The sequence below is a fragment of the Pseudophryne corroboree genome, chromosome 3, assembly GCF_028390025.1.
Source record: "Pseudophryne corroboree isolate aPseCor3 chromosome 3, aPseCor3.hap2, whole genome shotgun sequence".
In the NCBI taxonomy this organism is placed as follows: Eukaryota; Metazoa; Chordata; class Amphibia; order Anura; family Myobatrachidae; genus Pseudophryne; species Pseudophryne corroboree.
Window position 1 is genome coordinate 800324571 of NC_086446.1, and position 18505 is coordinate 800343075.

Here is an 18505-nt window from a genome sequence, read left to right on the forward strand (position 1 = left end):
GATATGCTAGGCACCGGGAACCCGAGTGCAGGCATATCGTACGACACCCACATGGAGATATACTGTAAGGGATGTAGAATACAAGGATATATACGGTAATGGATGTAGAATGCATGGATATATAACGTAATGGATGTAGTTGACAAAGATATATACGGTAATGGATGAACTGTAGAATACATGGATATATACGGTAATGGATGTAGAATACATGGATATGTACGGTAATGGATGTAGAATACATGGATATATACGGTAATGGATGTAAAATACAAGGATATATACGGTAATGGATGTAAAATACAAGGATATATACGGTAATGGATGTAGAATACATGGATATGTACAGTAATGGATGTAAAATACATGGATATGTACGTTAATGGATGTAAAATACATGGAGATATACGGTATTGAATGTAGAATACATGGATATATATGGTAATGGATGTAGAATACATGGATATATATGGTAATGGATGTAGAATACATGGATATATACGGTAATGGATGTAGAATACATGGATATATATGGTAATGGATGTAGAATACATGGATATATATGGTAATGGATGTAGAATACATGGCTATATACGGTAATGGATGTAGAATACATGAATATGTACGGTAATGGATGTAGAATACAAGGATATATATACGGTAATGGATGTAGAATACATGGATATATACGGCAATGGATGTAGAATACATGGATATATACGGTAATGGATGTAGTTGACAAGGATATATACGGTAATGGATGTAGAATACAAGGATATATACGGTAATGGATGTAGTTGACAAGGATATGTACGGTAATGGATGTACTGTAGAAAACATGGAGGGGTGGTCTTCTGTATGCCGAATGTCGGGATCCCGGCGCACAGTATACCGGCGCCGGAATCCCGACACCCGGCATACCGACAACTATTCTCCCTTGTGGGGGTCCACGACCCCCCTGGAGGGAGAATAAAATAGTGTGGCGCGCCTCCGTGCCCGCAGCGTGGCGAGCGCAGCATGCCCGCCAGGGGCTCCTCTGCGCTCGCCACACTGTCGGTATGCCGGCGGTCGGGCTCCCGGCGCCGATATGCTGGGCGCCGGGAGCCCAAGCGCTGGCATACCGTACGACACCCACATGGAGATATACGGTAAGGGATGTAGAATACAACGATATATACGGTAATGGATGTAGAATGCATGGATATATAACTTAATGGATGTAGTTGACAAGGATGTATACGGTAATGGATGTACTGTAGAATACACGGATATATACGGTAATGGATGTAGAATACATGGATATATACGGTAATGGATGTAGAATACAAGGATATATATGGTAATGGATGTAGAATACATGGATATATATGGTAATGGATGTAGAATACATGGATATGTACGGTAATGGATGTAGTTGACAAGGATATATACGGTAATGGATGTAGAATACAAGGATATGTACAGTAATGTATGTAGAATACAAGGATATATACGGTAATGGATGTAGTTGACAAGGATATGTGTGGTAATGGATGTACTGTAGAATACATGGAGATCTACGGTAAGGGATGTAGAATACAAGGATATATACGGTAATGGATGTAGAATACATGGATATATACGGTAATGGATGTAGAATACATGGCTATATACGGAAATGGATGTAGAATACATGAATATGTGCGGTAATGGATGTAGAATACATGGATATATACGGTAATGGATGTAGAATACATGGCTATATACGGTAATGGATGTAGAATACATGAATATATACGGTAATGGATGTAGAATACATAGATATATACGGTAATGGATGTGGAATACATGAATATATACGGTAATGGATGTAGAATGCATGGATATATACGGTAATGGATGTAGAATACATGAATATATACGGTAATGGATGTAGAATACATAGATATATACGGTAATGGATGTGGAATACATGAATATATACGGTAATGGATGTAGAATATATGAATATGTACGGTAATGGATGTAGAATACAAGGATATATACGGTAATGGATGTAGTGGACAAGGATATGTATGGTAATGGATGTAGAATACAAGGATATATACGGTAATGGATGTAGTGGACAAGGATATGTATGGTAATGGATGTACTGTAGAATACATGGAGATATACGGTAATGGATGTAGAATACATGAATATGTACGGTAATGGATGTAGAATACAAGGATATATACGGTAATGGATGTAGAATACAAGGATATATACGGTAATGGATGTAGTGGACAAGGATATATACGGTAATGGATGTAGTTGACAAGGATATATACAGTAATAGATGTAGAATACATGGATATATACGGTAATGGATGTAGAATACATGGCTATATACGGTAATGGATGTAGAATACATGAATATATACGGTAATGGATGTAGAATACATAGATATATACGGTAATGGATGTGGAATACATGAATATATACGGTAATGGATGTAGAATGCATGGATATATACGGTAATGGATGTAGAATACATGAATATATACGGTAATGGATGTAGAATACATAGATATATACGGTAATGGATGTGGAATACATGAATATATACGGTAATGGATGTAGAATATATGAATATGTACGGTAATGGATGTAGAATACAAGGATATATACGGTAATGGATGTAGTGGACAAGGATATGTATGGTAATGGATGTAGAATACAAGGATATATACGGTAATGGATGTAGTGGACAAGGATATGTATGGTAATGGATGTACTGTAGAATACATGGAGATATACGGTAATGGATGTAGAATACATGAATATGTACGGTAATGGATGTAGAATACAAGGATATATACGGTAATGGATGTAGAATACAAGGATATATACGGTAATGGATGTAGTGGACAAGGATATATACGGTAATGGATGTAGTTGACAGGGATATGTATGGTAATGGATGTAGAATACAAGGATATATACGGTAATGGATGTAGTGGACAAGGATATGTATGGTAATGGATGTAGTGGACAAGGATATGTATGGTAATGGATGTAGAATACAAGGATATATACGGTAATGGATGTAGTGGACAAGGATATGTATGGTAATGGATGTACTGTAGAATACATGGAGATATACGGTAATGGATGTAGAATACATGAATATGTACGGTAATGGATGTAGAATACAAGGATATATACGGTAATGGATGTAGAATACAAGGATATATACGGTAATGGATGTAGTGGACAAGGATATATACGGTAATGGATGTAGTTGACAAGGATATATACAGTAATAGATGTAGAATACATGGATATATACGGTAATGGATGTAGAATACATGGCTATATACGGTAATGGATGTAGAATACATGAATATATACGGTAATGGATGTAGAATACATAGATATATACGGTAATGGATGTGGAATACATGAATATATACGGTAATGGATGTAGAATGCATGGATATATACGGTAATGGATGTAGAATACATGAATATATACGGTAATGGATGTAGAATACATAGATATATACGGTAATGGATGTGGAATACATGAATATATACGGTAATGGATGTAGAATATATGAATATGTACGGTAATGGATGTAGAATACAAGGATATATACGGTAATGGATGTAGTGGACAAGGATATGTATGGTAATGGATGTAGAATACAAGGATATATACGGTAATGGATGTAGTGGACAAGGATATGTATGGTAATGGATGTACTGTAGAATACATGGAGATATACGGTAATGGATGTAGAATACATGAATATGTACGGTAATGGATGTAGAATACAAGGATATATACGGTAATGGATGTAGAATACAAGGATATATACGGTAATGGATGTAGTGGACAAGGATATATACGGTAATGGATGTAGTTGACAGGGATATGTATGGTAATGGATGTAGAATACAAGGATATATACGGTAATGGATGTAGTGGACAAGGATATGTATGGTAATGGATGTAGTGGACAAGGATATGTATGGTAATGGATGTAGAATACAAGGATATATACGGTAATGGATGTAGTGGACAAGGATATGTATGGTAATGGATGTACTGTAGAATACATGGAGATATACGGTAATGGATGTAGAATACATGAATATGTACGGTAATGGATGTAGAATACAAGGATATATACGGTAATGGATGTAGAATACAAGGATATATACGGTAATGGATGTAGTGGACAAGGATATATACGGTAATGGATGTAGTTGACAGGGATATGTATGGTAATGGATGTACTGTAGAATACATGGAGATATACGGTAAGGGATGAAACGTGCAGAGAGAGTGAGATTTGGGAGGGGGGTGTTCAAACTGATACCTAAATTGCAGTGTAAAAATAAAGCTAAGATTTGTGGGCTACATGCAGAAGCAGCCGGTATTTACCCTGCACAGAAACAATATAAATGTATTTCCTCCCCTTACATTGTGTCCTTTCTGCCTTGCTTCCAAATCCGAACCACACCCATTACAAACAGCTTCCATTGTTGTACTTGCCTTATGCCGATTTCAAGTTTCTTGCTGATTGGCTGCTGGCACGTGAGGGCGTATTTATGCCTTTGAGCAATGTTCATTGTTTCAGAAAGTATAATACATAAATCACCTTGTAAACAAAGCCGTGCAAGTCCTTCCCGGTTACAGAAACTGTATCAGTTATTTCACTACTATGAGTTTTCCTGTCATTGCTGCGGGGCCCGTGCTGCTGTTAGCGCCGCTGCGGGGCCCCTGCTGCTGTTAGTGCCGCTGCCGGGGCCCCTGCTGCTGTTAGCTCCGCTGCGGGGGCCCTGCTCCATTGTAGTCTGTGGCTGATCCCTTTCACCTGAACGTAGTAAGTAAGATGGCTGCTCCTATGTCATTGCTGTACGACCTGTCACCATAACGTCTGTTCCCTGTTCTCCTGTGGCACAGATGACAAAGCCCCCGTCACCGATACCAACATCCCCTCTCACCTGGAGCAGATGCTGGACATCCTGGTGCAGGAAGAACATGAGCGGGAATCTGGGGAGACCGGGCCCTGTATGGAGTATTTGTTACATCACAAGGTCCTGGAGACGCTGTACACCCTGGGGAAAGCCGACGTGAGTGTCGTTCCGTTATACTGTGTCATTGTGCCGGTTAGTATGTCACCAGGGGGGGCCGCATCTGGGCACTTCTATGCAGAACTCTGTGTCATGTAAACCACCCGTATGTACTAAACCAGGTATATAGCAAGAGTAGCCCCCGGCTTCTAGCTGCTCCCTGCTGGGAATCTGTCCGAGCGCGCTCTGCGTCCTTCCTGTTATACGGGTGACCCGGACCCAGGTATAACACCCTATGTGCCATTGTACACCCCGTCCTGCGCTCTGCGTCCTTCCTGTTATACGGGTGACCCGGACCCAGGTATAACACCCTATGTGCCATTGTACACCCCGTGCTGCGCCCTGGTGGGAATCTGTCGGAGCGTGCTCTGCGTCCTCCCTGTTATACGGGTGACCCGGACCCAGGTATAACACCCTATGTGCCATTGTACACCCCGTCCTGCGCTCTGCGTCCTCCCTGTTATACGGGTGACCCGGACCCAGGTATAACACCCTATGTGCCATTGTACACCCCGTGCTGCACCCTGGTGGTAATCTGTTGGAGCGCGCTCAGCGTCCTGTATCGCTGGATACATTTTCATGTGTGTGTGTATATATATATATATATATGTAGAGAGAGAGAGGAGACACTTGTTATTGCCTGTGTCTCGTGCTTGCAGTGATGACCCTAGAACACTAGAATGAAACCCCCTCAAGCTAATCTTGCTGCATGATACAAACAGCCTTGCCCAAATCAACCAATAGGATATTAGCTTAGTACAAGATGGGGTATTGAAAGCTGTTTTCCAATTGGCTGCTGTCCTAAACAGTATGCTGCGGAATAAGTTTAATTACACTCCTTTCCTATATGTTTCCCGGGAACGCTCAGCGGCCGGAGGTGACTTCCTGATATTGTGTATCCGCCGAGTGTACAGGAAACCACAACAGATGATTGTGTATTGTTCTGTAGTGTAACTTGTGCTGTCTCCGGCAGTGTCCTCCAGGCATGAAGCAGCAGATCCTGGTCTTCTACACAAAGCTTCTGGGAAGGATAAAGCAGCCCCTTCTGCCGCATATCAACGTGCACCGACCAGTACAGGTGACTCTGCAAACCGCACGTAGCGCATAAAGCCACAAACGCTGGCGCTTATTTGTATTTGTTTGTGAAAGTTTTAAAACTGTGTCATTTCCCCAGCGAGCCAGCAAAATCGTTCTTAAATTATTTCCCCGAATCAGGGCATCAAACAGCACTTTTATTGTGTGCGCACTGATTGGCTGAAATGCACCAGCAGAAATCTGCGTACAGTTTTTATAATAACATTATAATATACAGGTATTAATTAATTTACAAATGAGCCATTTTATATTGTGCACTACTAAGGCATTACCGCTCGCCCCTCCTGGATTCTCGCATCCTGCGGTCTGACACGCCGTATGAAATAACCGCAATCGCATCAAACTTTGTATTGAAATTGTTTTCTTTGTTCCCCGCCGTAGAAACTTATCCGGCTGTGCGGGGAGGTGCTGGCCAATCCCACGGAGAATGAAGAGATCCAGTTCTTGTGTATAGTGTGTGCGAAGCTTAAACAGGACCCATATCTGGTCAACTTCTTTCTGGAGGTGAGTTCTAGAGCAGCGTAGAGCTGCCGCCATTCAGAGATCTGTAGGTTACATATTGCAGAGAGACCGGAGAGCTGCCACCATTGAAAAAAATACTTACACTACGGGGGGGATTCAGTTAGACCTAGTAAATTACCGGATGAGATAGCCTCGTGCTTTAATTACCGGGGCTGTTCAATAAGAGCCCTTCATTCTCACCCGGTAAATTACTCTGTTACTGGGCATTAACACATAGATTCCGGAAAAGGTTCCTGGACCTATGTGATAACTTGGTTTGGACACTTCATAACAGGCTATTTATCAGGGATTTTTTCCGGATCTACTCAGACCTGAAAAGAAACCCCCGCTTGCACACTACATATTACATAGAGTGATGGGAGCTGCCGTCATTCAGAGAGAACCGTACACTACGTATTACATAGAGCGACGGGAGCTGTGGTCATTCAGAGAGAACCGTACACTACGTATTACATAGAGCGACGAGAGCTGTGGTCATTCAGAGAGAACCGTACACTACGTATTACATAGAGCGACGAGAGCTGTGGTCATTCAGTGAGAACCGTACACTACATATTACATAGAGCGACGGGAGCTATCGTCATTCAGAGAGAACCGTACGCTACGTATTACATAGAGAGACAGGAGCTGTTGTCATTCAGAGAGAATCGTACACTACGTATTAAATAGAGCAGCGGGATCTGTCGTCATTCAGAGAGAACCGTACACTACATTTCTCTATCGTCCTTGTGGATGCTGGGGTTCCTGAAAGGACCATGGGGAATAGCGGCTCCGCAGGAGACAGGGCACAAAAAGTAAAGCTTTCCGATCAGGTGGTGTGCACTGGCTCCTCCCCCCATGACCCTCCTCCAGACTCCAGTTAGATTTTTGTGCCCGGCCGAGAAGGGTGCAATCTAGGTGGCTCTCCTAAAGAGCTGCTTAGAGAAAGTTTAGCTTAGGTTTTTTATTTTACAGTGAGTCCTGCTGGCAACAGGATCACTGCAACGAGGGACTTAGGGGAGAAGGAGTGAACTCACCTGCGTGCAGGATGGATTGGCTTCTTGGCTACTGGACATCAGCTCCAGAGGGACGATCACAGGTACAGCCTGGATGGTCACCGGAGCCGCGCCGCCGGCCCCCTTGCAGATGCTGAAGTAAGAAGAGGTCCAGAATCGGCGGCTGAAGACTCCTGCAGTCTTCTAAAGGTAGCGCACAGCACTGCAGCTGTGCGCCATTTTCCTCTCAGCACACTTCACACGGCAGTCACTGAGGGTGCAGGGCGCTGGGAGGGGGGCGCCCTGGGAGGCAAATGAAAACCTTTTTTGGCGAAAAATACCTCACATATAGCCCCCAGAGGCTATATGGAGATATTTAACCCCTGCCAAGATTCACTAAATAGCGGGAGACGAGCCCGCCGAAAAAGGGGCGGGGCCTATCTCCTCAGCACACAGCGCCATTTTCTCTCACAGAAAGCCTGGAGAGAAGGCTCCCAGGCTCTCCCCTGCACTGCACTACAGAAACAGGGTTAAAACAGAGAGGGGGGGCACTGATTTTGGCGATATTGAGATATATATAAAGATGCTATAAGGGAAAACACTTATATAAGGTTGTCCCTATATAATTATAGCGTTTTGGTGTGTGCTGGCAAACTCTCCCTCTGTCTCCCCAAAGGGCTAGTGTGGGTCCTGTCCTCTGTCAGAGCATTCCCGGTGTGTGTGCTGTGTGTCGGTACGTGTGTGTCGACATGTATGAGGACGATGTTGGTGAGGAGGCGGAGAAATTGCCTGTAATGGTGATGTCACTCTCTAGGGAGTCGACACCGGAATGGATGGCTTATTTAGGGAATTACGTGAGAATGTCAACACGCTGCAAGGTCGGTTGACGACGTGAGACGGCCGACAAACTATTAGTACCGGTCCAGGCGTCTCAGAAACACCGTCAGGGGCGTTAAAAACGCCCATTTACCTCAGTCGGTCGACACAGACACAGACACGGACACTGAATCCAGTGTCGACGGTGAATAAACAAACGTATTTCTCATTAGGGCCACACGTTAAGGGCAATGAAGGAGGTGTTGCATATTTCTGATACTACAAGTACCACAAAAAAGGGTATTATGTGGGAGTGAAAAAACTACCTGTAGTTTTTCCTGAATCAGATAAAATAAAATGAAGTGTGTGATGATGCGTGGGGTTACCCCGATAGCAAATATTGGCGTTATACCCTTTCCCGCCAGAAATTAGGGCGCGTTGGGAAACACCCCTTAGGGTGATAAGGCGCTCACACGCTTATCAAGTGGCGTTACCGTCTCCAGATACGGCCGCCCTCAAGGAGCCAGCTGATAGGAAGCTGGAAAGATATCCTAAAAAGTATATACACACATACGGTGGTTATACTGCGACCAGCGATCGCCATCAGCCTGGAGATGCAGTGCTGGGTTGGCTTGGTCGGATTCCCTGACTGAAAATATTTTATTCATATAGAGCATTTAATAGGATGCATTCTATATATATGTACGTGAGATGCACAGAGGGATATTTGCTCTCTGGCATCAAGATAAGTACGTTGTCCATATCACCCAGAAGATGTCATGGACACGACAGTGGTCAGGTGATACAGATCCCATACGGCACATGGAAGTATTGCCGTATAAAGGGAAGGAGTTAGTTGGGGTCGGTCCATCGGACCTGGGGACCACGGCAACAGCTGGGAAATCCAACCTTTTTACCCCAAGTTACATCTCAGCTGAAAAAGACACCGTCTTTTCAGCCTCAATCCTTCCTTTCCCATGAGGGCATGCAGGCAAAAGGCCAGTCATATCTGCCCAGACATAGAGGTAAGGGAAGTAGACTGCAGCAGGCAGCTCCTTCCCAGGAAAAGAAGCCCTCCACCACGTCTGCCAAGTCCTCAGCATGACGCTGGGGCCATGCAAGCGGACTCAAGGTGGGGGGGTAGTCTCAAGAGTCTCAGCGCGCAGTGGGATCACTCGCAGGTTGACCCCTAGATAGTACAAGTATTATCCCAGGGGTACAGATTGGAGAGTCGAGACATCTTCTCCTCGCAGGTTTCTGAAGTCTGCTTTACCAACGGCTCCCTCCGACAGGGAGGCAGCATTGGAAACAATTCACAAGCTGTATATCCAGCAGGTGATAATCAAAGTACCCCTCCTACAACAAGGAAAAGGGTATTATTTTTCCACACTATATTGTGGTACTGACGCCAGACGGCTTGGTGAGACATAGTCTAAACTGAAATCTTTGAACACTTACATAAAAGGTTCAAATCGAGATGGAGTCACTCAGAGCAGTGATAGCGAACCGTAAAAAAGGGGACTATATGGTGTCCCTGGACATCAAGGATTACCTCCATGTCCAAATTTGCCCTTCTCAACAAGGGTACCTCTGGTTCGTGGTACAGAACTGTCAATATCAGTTTCAGACGATGCCGTTTGAATTATCCACGGCACCCCGGGCCTTTTACCAAGGTAATGGCCGAAAAGATGTTTCTTCAAAGAAAAAAGGCATCTAAATTATCCCTTACTTGGACGATATCCTGAAAAGGGCAAGTTCCAGAGAACAGTTGGAGGTCGGAAGAGCACTATCTAAAGTAGTTCTACGACAGCACGACTGGATTCTAAATATTCCAAGAATCGCAGCTGTTTTCCGACGATACGTCTGCTGTTCCTAGGAATGATTCTGGGCATAGTCCAGAAAAAGGTGTTCCTCCGGGAGGAAAAAGCCAAGGAGTTATTCGACCTAGTCAGAAACCTCCTAAAACCAGGCCAAGTATCAGTGCATCAATGCACAGGAGTCCTGGGAAAAATGGTGGCTTCTTACGAAGCGATTCCATTCGGCAGATCTCAGGGGATTTGCTGGACGAATGGTCCGGATCGCATTTTCAGATGCATCAGCGGATAATCCTGTCTCCAAGGACAAGGGTGTCTCTTCTGTGGGGGCTGCAGAGTGCTCATCTTTTAGAGGGCAGCACACTCAGCATTCAGGACTGTGTTCTGGGGACCACGGATACCAGCCTGAGAGGCTGGGGAGTAGTCGCACAGGGAAAAAATTTCCAAGGAAGTGTGGTCAAGTCTGGAGACTTCTCTCCACATGAATATACTGGAGCTAAGGGCAATTTACAATGCTCTGAGCCTAGGAAGACTCCTGCTTCAAAGTCAACCGGTGCTGATCCAGTAGGACATCATCATGGCGGTCGCCCACGTTATCAGACGGGGCGACACAAGAAGCAGGAGGGCAATGACAGCAAGGATTCTTCGCTGGGCGGAAAATCATGTGATAACACTGTCAGCAGTGTTCATTGCGGGAGTGGGCAACTGGGAAGATTTCCTCAGCATAAATGAATTCCACCCGGAAAAGTGGAAACTTAATCTGGAAGTTTCCACATGATTGTAAACCGTTGGGAAAGACCAAAGGTGGTTATGATGGCGTCCCACCTGAAGCGCCAGGTCAAGAGACACTCAGGCAATAGCTGGGACGCTCTGGTAACACCGTCGGTGTACCAGTCGGTGTATGTGTTCCATCCTCTGCTTTTCATACCCAATGTATTGAAAATGATAGGAAGGAGAGGAGTAAGAACTATACTCGTGGCTCCGGTTTGGCCAAGAAGGACTTGGTTCCCGGAACTTCAAGAGATACTAAGAAGGGTCTTGATTCGGCAAGAACCGTGTCTGTTCCGGGACTTACCGCAGCTGCGTTGACGCCAAGGCGGGTGAACGCCGGATCCTAAGGGAAAGAGGCATTCCGGAAGAGGTCATCCCTACCCTGGTCAGAGCCAGGAAGGAGGTGACCGCACAACATTATCACCACTTAGGTGAAAATATGTGCCAGGGTGTGAGTCCAGGAAGGCTCCACGGAAGAATTTCAACTAGGTTAATTTCTACATTTCCTGCAAACAGGAGTGTCTATGGGTCTCAAATTGGGTCCATTAAGGTTCAAATTTCGGCCTGTTGTTTTTCTTCCAGAAAGAAATTGGCTTCAGTTCCTGAAGTCCAGAAGTTGTTAAGGGAGTACTGCATATACAGCCCCTTTGATGTCTCCAGTGGCACTGGGCGATCTCAACGTAGTTTTGGGATTCCTAAAAAATCACATTGGTTTAAACAACTCAAATCTGTGGATTTGATATATCTCACATGGAAAATGACCATGCTGTTGGTCCTGGCCTCGGCCAGGCGAGTGTCAGAATTGGCGGCTTTATCTCACAAAGCCATATCTGATTGTCCATTCGGACAGAGCAAAGCTGCGGACTCGTCCCCAGTTTCTCCTTAAGGTGGTGTCAGCGTTTCACCTGAACCAGCTTATTGTGGTACCTGCGGCTACTAGGGACTTGGAGGACTCCAAGTTGCTGGATGTTATCAGGGCCCTGAAAATATAGTTTCCAGGTTGGCTGGAGTCAGGAAATCTGACTTGCTGTTTATCCTGTATGCACCCAACAATGCTGGGTGCTTCTGCTTCTAAGCAGTCGATTGCTCGTGGGATTGGTAGCACAATTCAACTTGCACATTCTGTGGCAGGCCTGCCACAGTCTAAATATGTTAAGGCCCATTCCACAAGGAAGGTGGGCTCATCTTGGGCGGCTGCCCGAGGGGTCTCGGCATTACAACTTTGCCGAGCAGCTACGTGGTCGGGGGAGAACACGTTTGTAAAATTCTACAAATTTGATACCCTGGCAAAAGAGGACCTGGAGTTCTCTCATTCGGTGCTGCAGAGTCATCCGCACTCTCCCGCCCGTTTGGGAGCTTTGGTATAATCCCCATGGTCCTTTCAGGAACCCCAGCATCCACAAGGACGATAGAGAAAATAAGAATTTACTTACCGATAATTCTATTTCTCGGAGTCCGTAGTGGATGCTGGGCGCCCATCCCAAGTGCGGATTATCTGCAATACTTGTACATAGTTATTGCTAACTAAATCGGGTTATTGTTGTTGTGAGCCATCTTTTCAGAGGCTCCGCTGTTATCATACTGTTAACTGGGTTCAGATCACAGGTTGTACAGTGTGATTGGTGTGGCTGGTATGAGTCTTACCCGGGATTCAAAATTCCTCCCTTATTGTGTACGCTCGTCCGGGCACAGTACCTAACTGGAGTCTGGAGGAGGGTCATGGGGGGAGGAGCCAGTGCACACCACCTGATCGGAAAGCTTTACTTTTTGTGCCCTGTCTCCTGCGGAGCCGCTATTCCCCATGGTCCTTTCAGGAACCCCAGCATCCACTACGGACTCCGAGAAATAGAATTATCGGTAAGTAAATTCTTATTATTACATAGAGCGACAGGAGCCATCGCCATTCAGAGAGAACCGTACACTACGTATTACATAGAGCAGCGGGATCTGTCGTCATTTAGAGAGAACCGTACACTACGTATTAAATAGAGCGACGGGAGCTGTCGTCATTCAGTGAGAACCGTACACTACGTATTACATAGAGCGACGGGAGCTATCGTCATTCAGAGAGAACCGTACGCTACGTATTACATAGAGAGACGGGAGCTGTTGTCATTCAGAGAGAATCGTACACTACGTATTAAATATAGCAGCAGGATCTGTCGTCATTCAGAGAGAACTGTACACTACATATTACATAGAGCGACAGGAGCCATCGCCATTCAGAGAGAACCGTACACTACGTATTACATAGAGCAGCGGGAGCTGCCGTCGTTCAGAGAAAACCGTACACTACGTATTAAATAGAGCTGCCGTCATTCAGAGAGATCCGTACACAACGTATTACATAGAGCGACGGGAGCCATCGCCATTCAGAGAGTCCCGTACACTACGTATTACATAGAGCGACGGGAGCCATCGTCATTCAGAGAGAACCGTACACTACGTATTAAATAGAGCGACGGGAGCTGTGGTCATTCAGAGAGAACCGTACACTACGTATTACATAGAGCGACGGGAGCTGTGGTCATTCAGAGAGAACCGTACACTACGTATTACATAGAGCGACGGGAGCTGTCGTCATTCAGATAGAACCGTACACTACATATTACATAGAGCGACGGGAGCCATCACCATTCAGAGAGTCCCGTACAGTACGTATTACATAGAGCAACGGGAGCTGTTGTCATTCAGAGAGTCCCGTACACTACGTATTACATAGAGCGACGGGAGCTGTCGTCATTCAGAGAGAACCGTACACTACGTATTACATAGAGCGACGGGAGCTGTGGTCATTCAGAGAGAACCGTACACTACGTATTACAGAGAGCGACGAGAGCTGTGGTCATTCAGTGAGAACCGTACACTACATATTACATAGAGCGACGGGAGCTATCGTCATTCAGAGAGAACCGTACGCTACGTATTACATAGAGAGACGGGAGCTGTTGTCATTCAGAGAGAATCGTACACTACGTATTAAATAGAGCAGCGTGATCTGTCGTCATTCAGAGAGAACCGTACACTACATATTACATAGAGCGACAGGAGCCATCGCCATTCAGAGAGAACCGTACACTACGTATTACATAGAGCAGCGGGATCTGTCGTCATTTAGAGAGAACCGTACACTACGTATTAAATAGAGCGACGGGAGCTGTGGTCATTCAGAGAGAACCGTACACTACGTATTACATAGAGCGACGGGAGCTGTCGTCATTCAGTGAGAACCGTACACTACGTATTACATAGAGCGACGGGAGCTGTCGTCATTCAGAGAGAACCGTACACTACGTATTACATAGAGAGACGGGAGCTGTTGTCATTCAGAGAGAATCGTACACTACGTATTAAATTGAGCAGCAGGATCTGTCGTCATTCAGAGAGAACTGTACACTACATATTACATAGAGCGACAGGAGCCATCGCCATTCAGAGAGAACCGTACACTACGTATTACATAGAGCAGCGGGAGCTGCCGTCGCTCAGAGAGAACCGTACACTACGTATTACATAGAGCGACGGGGAGCTGTCATCATTCAGAGAGAACCGTACACTACGTATTACATAGAGCGACGGGAGCTGTGGTCATCCAGAGAGTTCCGTACAGTACGTATTAAATAGAGCGACGGGAGCTGTGGTCATTCAGAGAGAACCGTACACTACGTATTACATAGTGCGACGGGAGCTGTGGTCATTCAGAGAGAACAATACACTACATATTACATAGAGAGACGGGAGCTGTCGTCATTCAGAGAGAACCGTACACTACGTATTACATAGAGAGACGGGAGCTGTCGTCATTCAGAGAGAACCGTACACTACGTATTACATAGAGCGACGGGAGCTGTGGTCATTCAGAGAGAACTGTACACTACATATTACATAGAGCGACGGGAGCCATCGCCATTCAGAGAGAACCGTACACTACGTATTACATAGAGCGACGGGAGCTGTGGTCATTCAGAGAGAACAATACACTACATATTACATAGAGAGACGGGAGCTGTCGTCATTCAGAGAGAACCGTACACTACCTATTACATAGAGCGACGGGAGCCATCGCCATTCAGAGAGAACCGTACACTACGTATTACATAGAGCGACGGGAGCCATCGCCATTCAGAGAGAACCGTACACTACGTATTACATAGAGCAACGGGGAGATGTCGTCATTCAGAGAGAACCATTAACATGAGGTTTCCACAAATACCTGGATGAGGAAAAGGGCTCCTCCTGATGCTGACATTATCATCTGTGTGCATAGTCCGTGGGCGCAATAAGTGATGCTGGTGGGAGGTGCCCGGATCATTGCGATGCTTGCGGACATTGGTGAGAGTATATGCTACAGGCTGCCTAGAAGTCGCTCTGTCTGTGACCCCTGTCCTTTCTTAGAACAAGATGAAGACATTTCTAACTGCTGGATTGTCTAACAACCTTGGTGGACTTGCTGGGGGCAGCCAGGTGGAGGTTCTAGCCAACGACACCGGTCAGTCCCACCCCCCTGGGGCAGAGAGCGGTGATGCAGGTGCAGATGCGATTCCAAATACACACGCTGAGGCCCCCGACGATACCTTAACATCTGCCGAAATCCTGGAAGAGGAAGCAGCCGCCAATCACGTTCAGCAGGATTATAATCTGGTTAACTCCTTGTTAAACCTGACAAAGAGCCCGGTGAGTGAGTTCTTCCATAGCGGGAGGATATTGCACGGTATGACGGTAATACGTTGGACCCTCTGGTTACTCTCCTATCTCTCTCCTCTCAGGATGGTCGGGTAGCTGTGAAAGCCTGCGAGGGGCTCATGTTATTAGTGAGTCTGCCAGAGCCAGCAGCCGCCAAGTGCCTTACGCAGAACACCGCCCTGTGCGAGCTGCTGACTGACCGGCTGACCTCTCTCTACCGCGCTCTGCCGCAGTCCATCGACCCGCTGGATATCGAAACCGTGGATGGGATTAACTGGGGGTAAATATTTTCCTTCCTGTACCAGATTTATGTATCCTATTGGGGTCTTGTATTCCACATTCTTGTTGCTAGTGGTGTTTGAGTGAGCTGACCAATGCAGTAAATTCACACATAACAGAGATATAGGGAGGGTGAACCAGATCAAAGCTACTAAATCTTCCTAGCATCATCTAAAACTCCACAAACTCTTCCACTAACAATCCTGTAGGACACGGGAAATGGTTTAATCTTCATGTTTATTTCAATTTAAAACCTATTGAGATGTGTCTGAGTGTACTTTGTATGTTTTATTACGTTTAGTCTATCTTCATATAATCTGATGTAATAGGAATAATAAGCAGTAAATAATTGGTTTTATTGAAAGATGTAAAATAAATCCTATCAAAGCCTAATAAACTTTGGATTGTTAATGTTAAAAAGAATTAAAACATTGTTAATTATGGTTTCTAATACAGTTTCACAGTATTAAATATAAGCAAGATTCTTTTTTTCCATGAAAACATTAATGCAAAACCCTGTCCTGTACTGAGACGTCTTGCAACAGCTGCGTTGTCCTGAGTTCTCTGCAGGAACACACAATCATGGCTTTAATGTGTATTACTTGCTGTAGGTTACGTTTCGCTGTTCTCTCATTCAGCTGTGTAGAGTTTTGTTCTGCCTAACATTGCCAGGCACGTAGAAGAGTTATTACTGGTAATACATAGTAACTACTGCCCTGGCTTCTCTGATACGCTGACCACTAGGGGTGCTGTTCCTTTGGAGTAAATGGTTATATTGCTGTGCATCTGTATGTGGAGGCGCGAGCGGTTTCGGTCAGACGGTAGGGTAATCTCCTTTCACCTTCTGCTCCTCCATGTACTGTACGCTCCATGTCACACTGATTGCTGATTGTCCTCTCTGTAGCCTGGATGCATACAACGTAAAGGAAGACACGTCGGCCTTCCCTGGGAAGAGAGCCTTAATCTCGTTCCTATCTTGGTTTGATTATTGCGATCAACTTATTAAAGAAGCGCACAGGGTGAGTGAAAACTTGGATTTACCTCTTACCAACTCGCTGTGGATTCACACATATATGTCACATTGTAGGAAGGAATAGTCTTGTTACACGATGCAATTATTGGTAAAAATACCTCCAGAAATCTGTACCCTCCCAGTCTGCATCGTACATCGTTCCTGTGACTCTGAGGTCATGTGATCAGTTAGAGCCAATGTGCTGGAAGCTGGCAGCTGGAGCTCACTGAGCGTGCTCCTGCCAGTACATGGGCTCTATTCACTCTCCTCTGACTCATGAATATTCATAGCTGCCCTGCCGGTGGCTCAGGTCAGGTGGACATGTAATAAGGAGACTATAGAAGACGCTGTACAGCTCTCACACTTAGTACATCCAACATGATTCATTGTGTATAGGGGACAGGTCAGATGCATGTCATGTATTTGATGTTCAGTTTTTTGTTTTTCATGGTTATTTCTCTTTAACCCCTCAGATGACCGCAGACACCTTGGCCAGATCGGTGCGGGAGAGGTTCCTGGTGGGGGTGATGGAACCGCAGCTGATGCAGACGTAAGAGTTTGTGATATTACGGGAGATCTCCCTCCCTGCATACACATAGGGGCCGTCTTGTCTGACAGCGGGGGTCCCCCATTGGCGCCTGGGGCATTGTGTCCCGTGGGATGTTACTGGTACCGACATTTGATTGGTCAGATGCGCACATTCACCATTCTGTCACCCCCAGCGGCTGCAGGAAGTGCTCCTCTTATTAGGGTAACGGCAGCCTGGCTCCTCCTCCTCCATACCTTCTCTATGTACTAATTATGTTCTCACTCTGCCTCTCCTCAGCTCAGAGATTGGGATCCTGACGGCTACGTCCCTCCTCCATAGAATCGTGCGCCAAGTCACGTCCGAAGCCCTCCTCACTCAGATTGTTGGTTTTGTTCTGGGAGATGAACGGGATCCAGAGACCCTAAGCAGCATCCAGAGAACCCCCCTACGCTATCGCCTCATAGAACACTGCAACCATATCTCCGACGAGGTAACGCAGCCCTTATGGAAAGCACTATTAACCCATTTGCTGCTACGAGTGAACCTTGTAGTAGGCACTGCAGCAGTAATGGGCGGAGGCGTGATTACATCACGCTGATGTCAAAGAACCCGCCCCTTCCTACCAAAATGCGGCATCGTTTTTTCATGCCAGTAAATAAGGGAAGAGAGCGTGTTCTATTGCCCCAGTACTGCCACCCAGAGACTCTGGGGCACCCTTGTTTGAAAGAAGGGAATGCCCTCTCTTACATAATGTTACCCCTGAGGGATTATTCTCTGGTCATCGTGTGTGATCACTACAGAACAGCCCTCTGCAGAAATCATTATGATCACCAGGTACGGGGGATTATATCTGCACCATCTTGGCCTTAGTAAACTCGGGGGCACCTTTAGATCTCCCTACATGAG

At 45.5% G+C, this 18505-nt stretch overlaps 1 protein-coding gene across 1 annotated transcript in view; it reads left to right on the forward strand.

Moving 5' to 3' along the window:
• FHIP2A (FHF complex subunit HOOK interacting protein 2A) overlaps positions 1-18505 on the forward strand; it is an 86978-nt gene that overhangs the window by 20048 nt on the left and 48425 nt on the right. The window contains exons 3-10 of the mRNA XM_063962684.1: positions 4935-5104; positions 6078-6182; positions 6581-6703; positions 15492-15770; positions 15863-16059; positions 16963-17077; positions 17544-17620; positions 17897-18089. Of these exons, the coding sequence (XP_063818754.1) occupies positions 4935-5104; positions 6078-6182; positions 6581-6703; positions 15492-15770; positions 15863-16059; positions 16963-17077; positions 17544-17620; positions 17897-18089 (1259 nt within the window). The remainder of the gene's footprint in view (positions 1-4934; positions 5105-6077; positions 6183-6580; positions 6704-15491; positions 15771-15862; positions 16060-16962; positions 17078-17543; positions 17621-17896; positions 18090-18505) is intronic.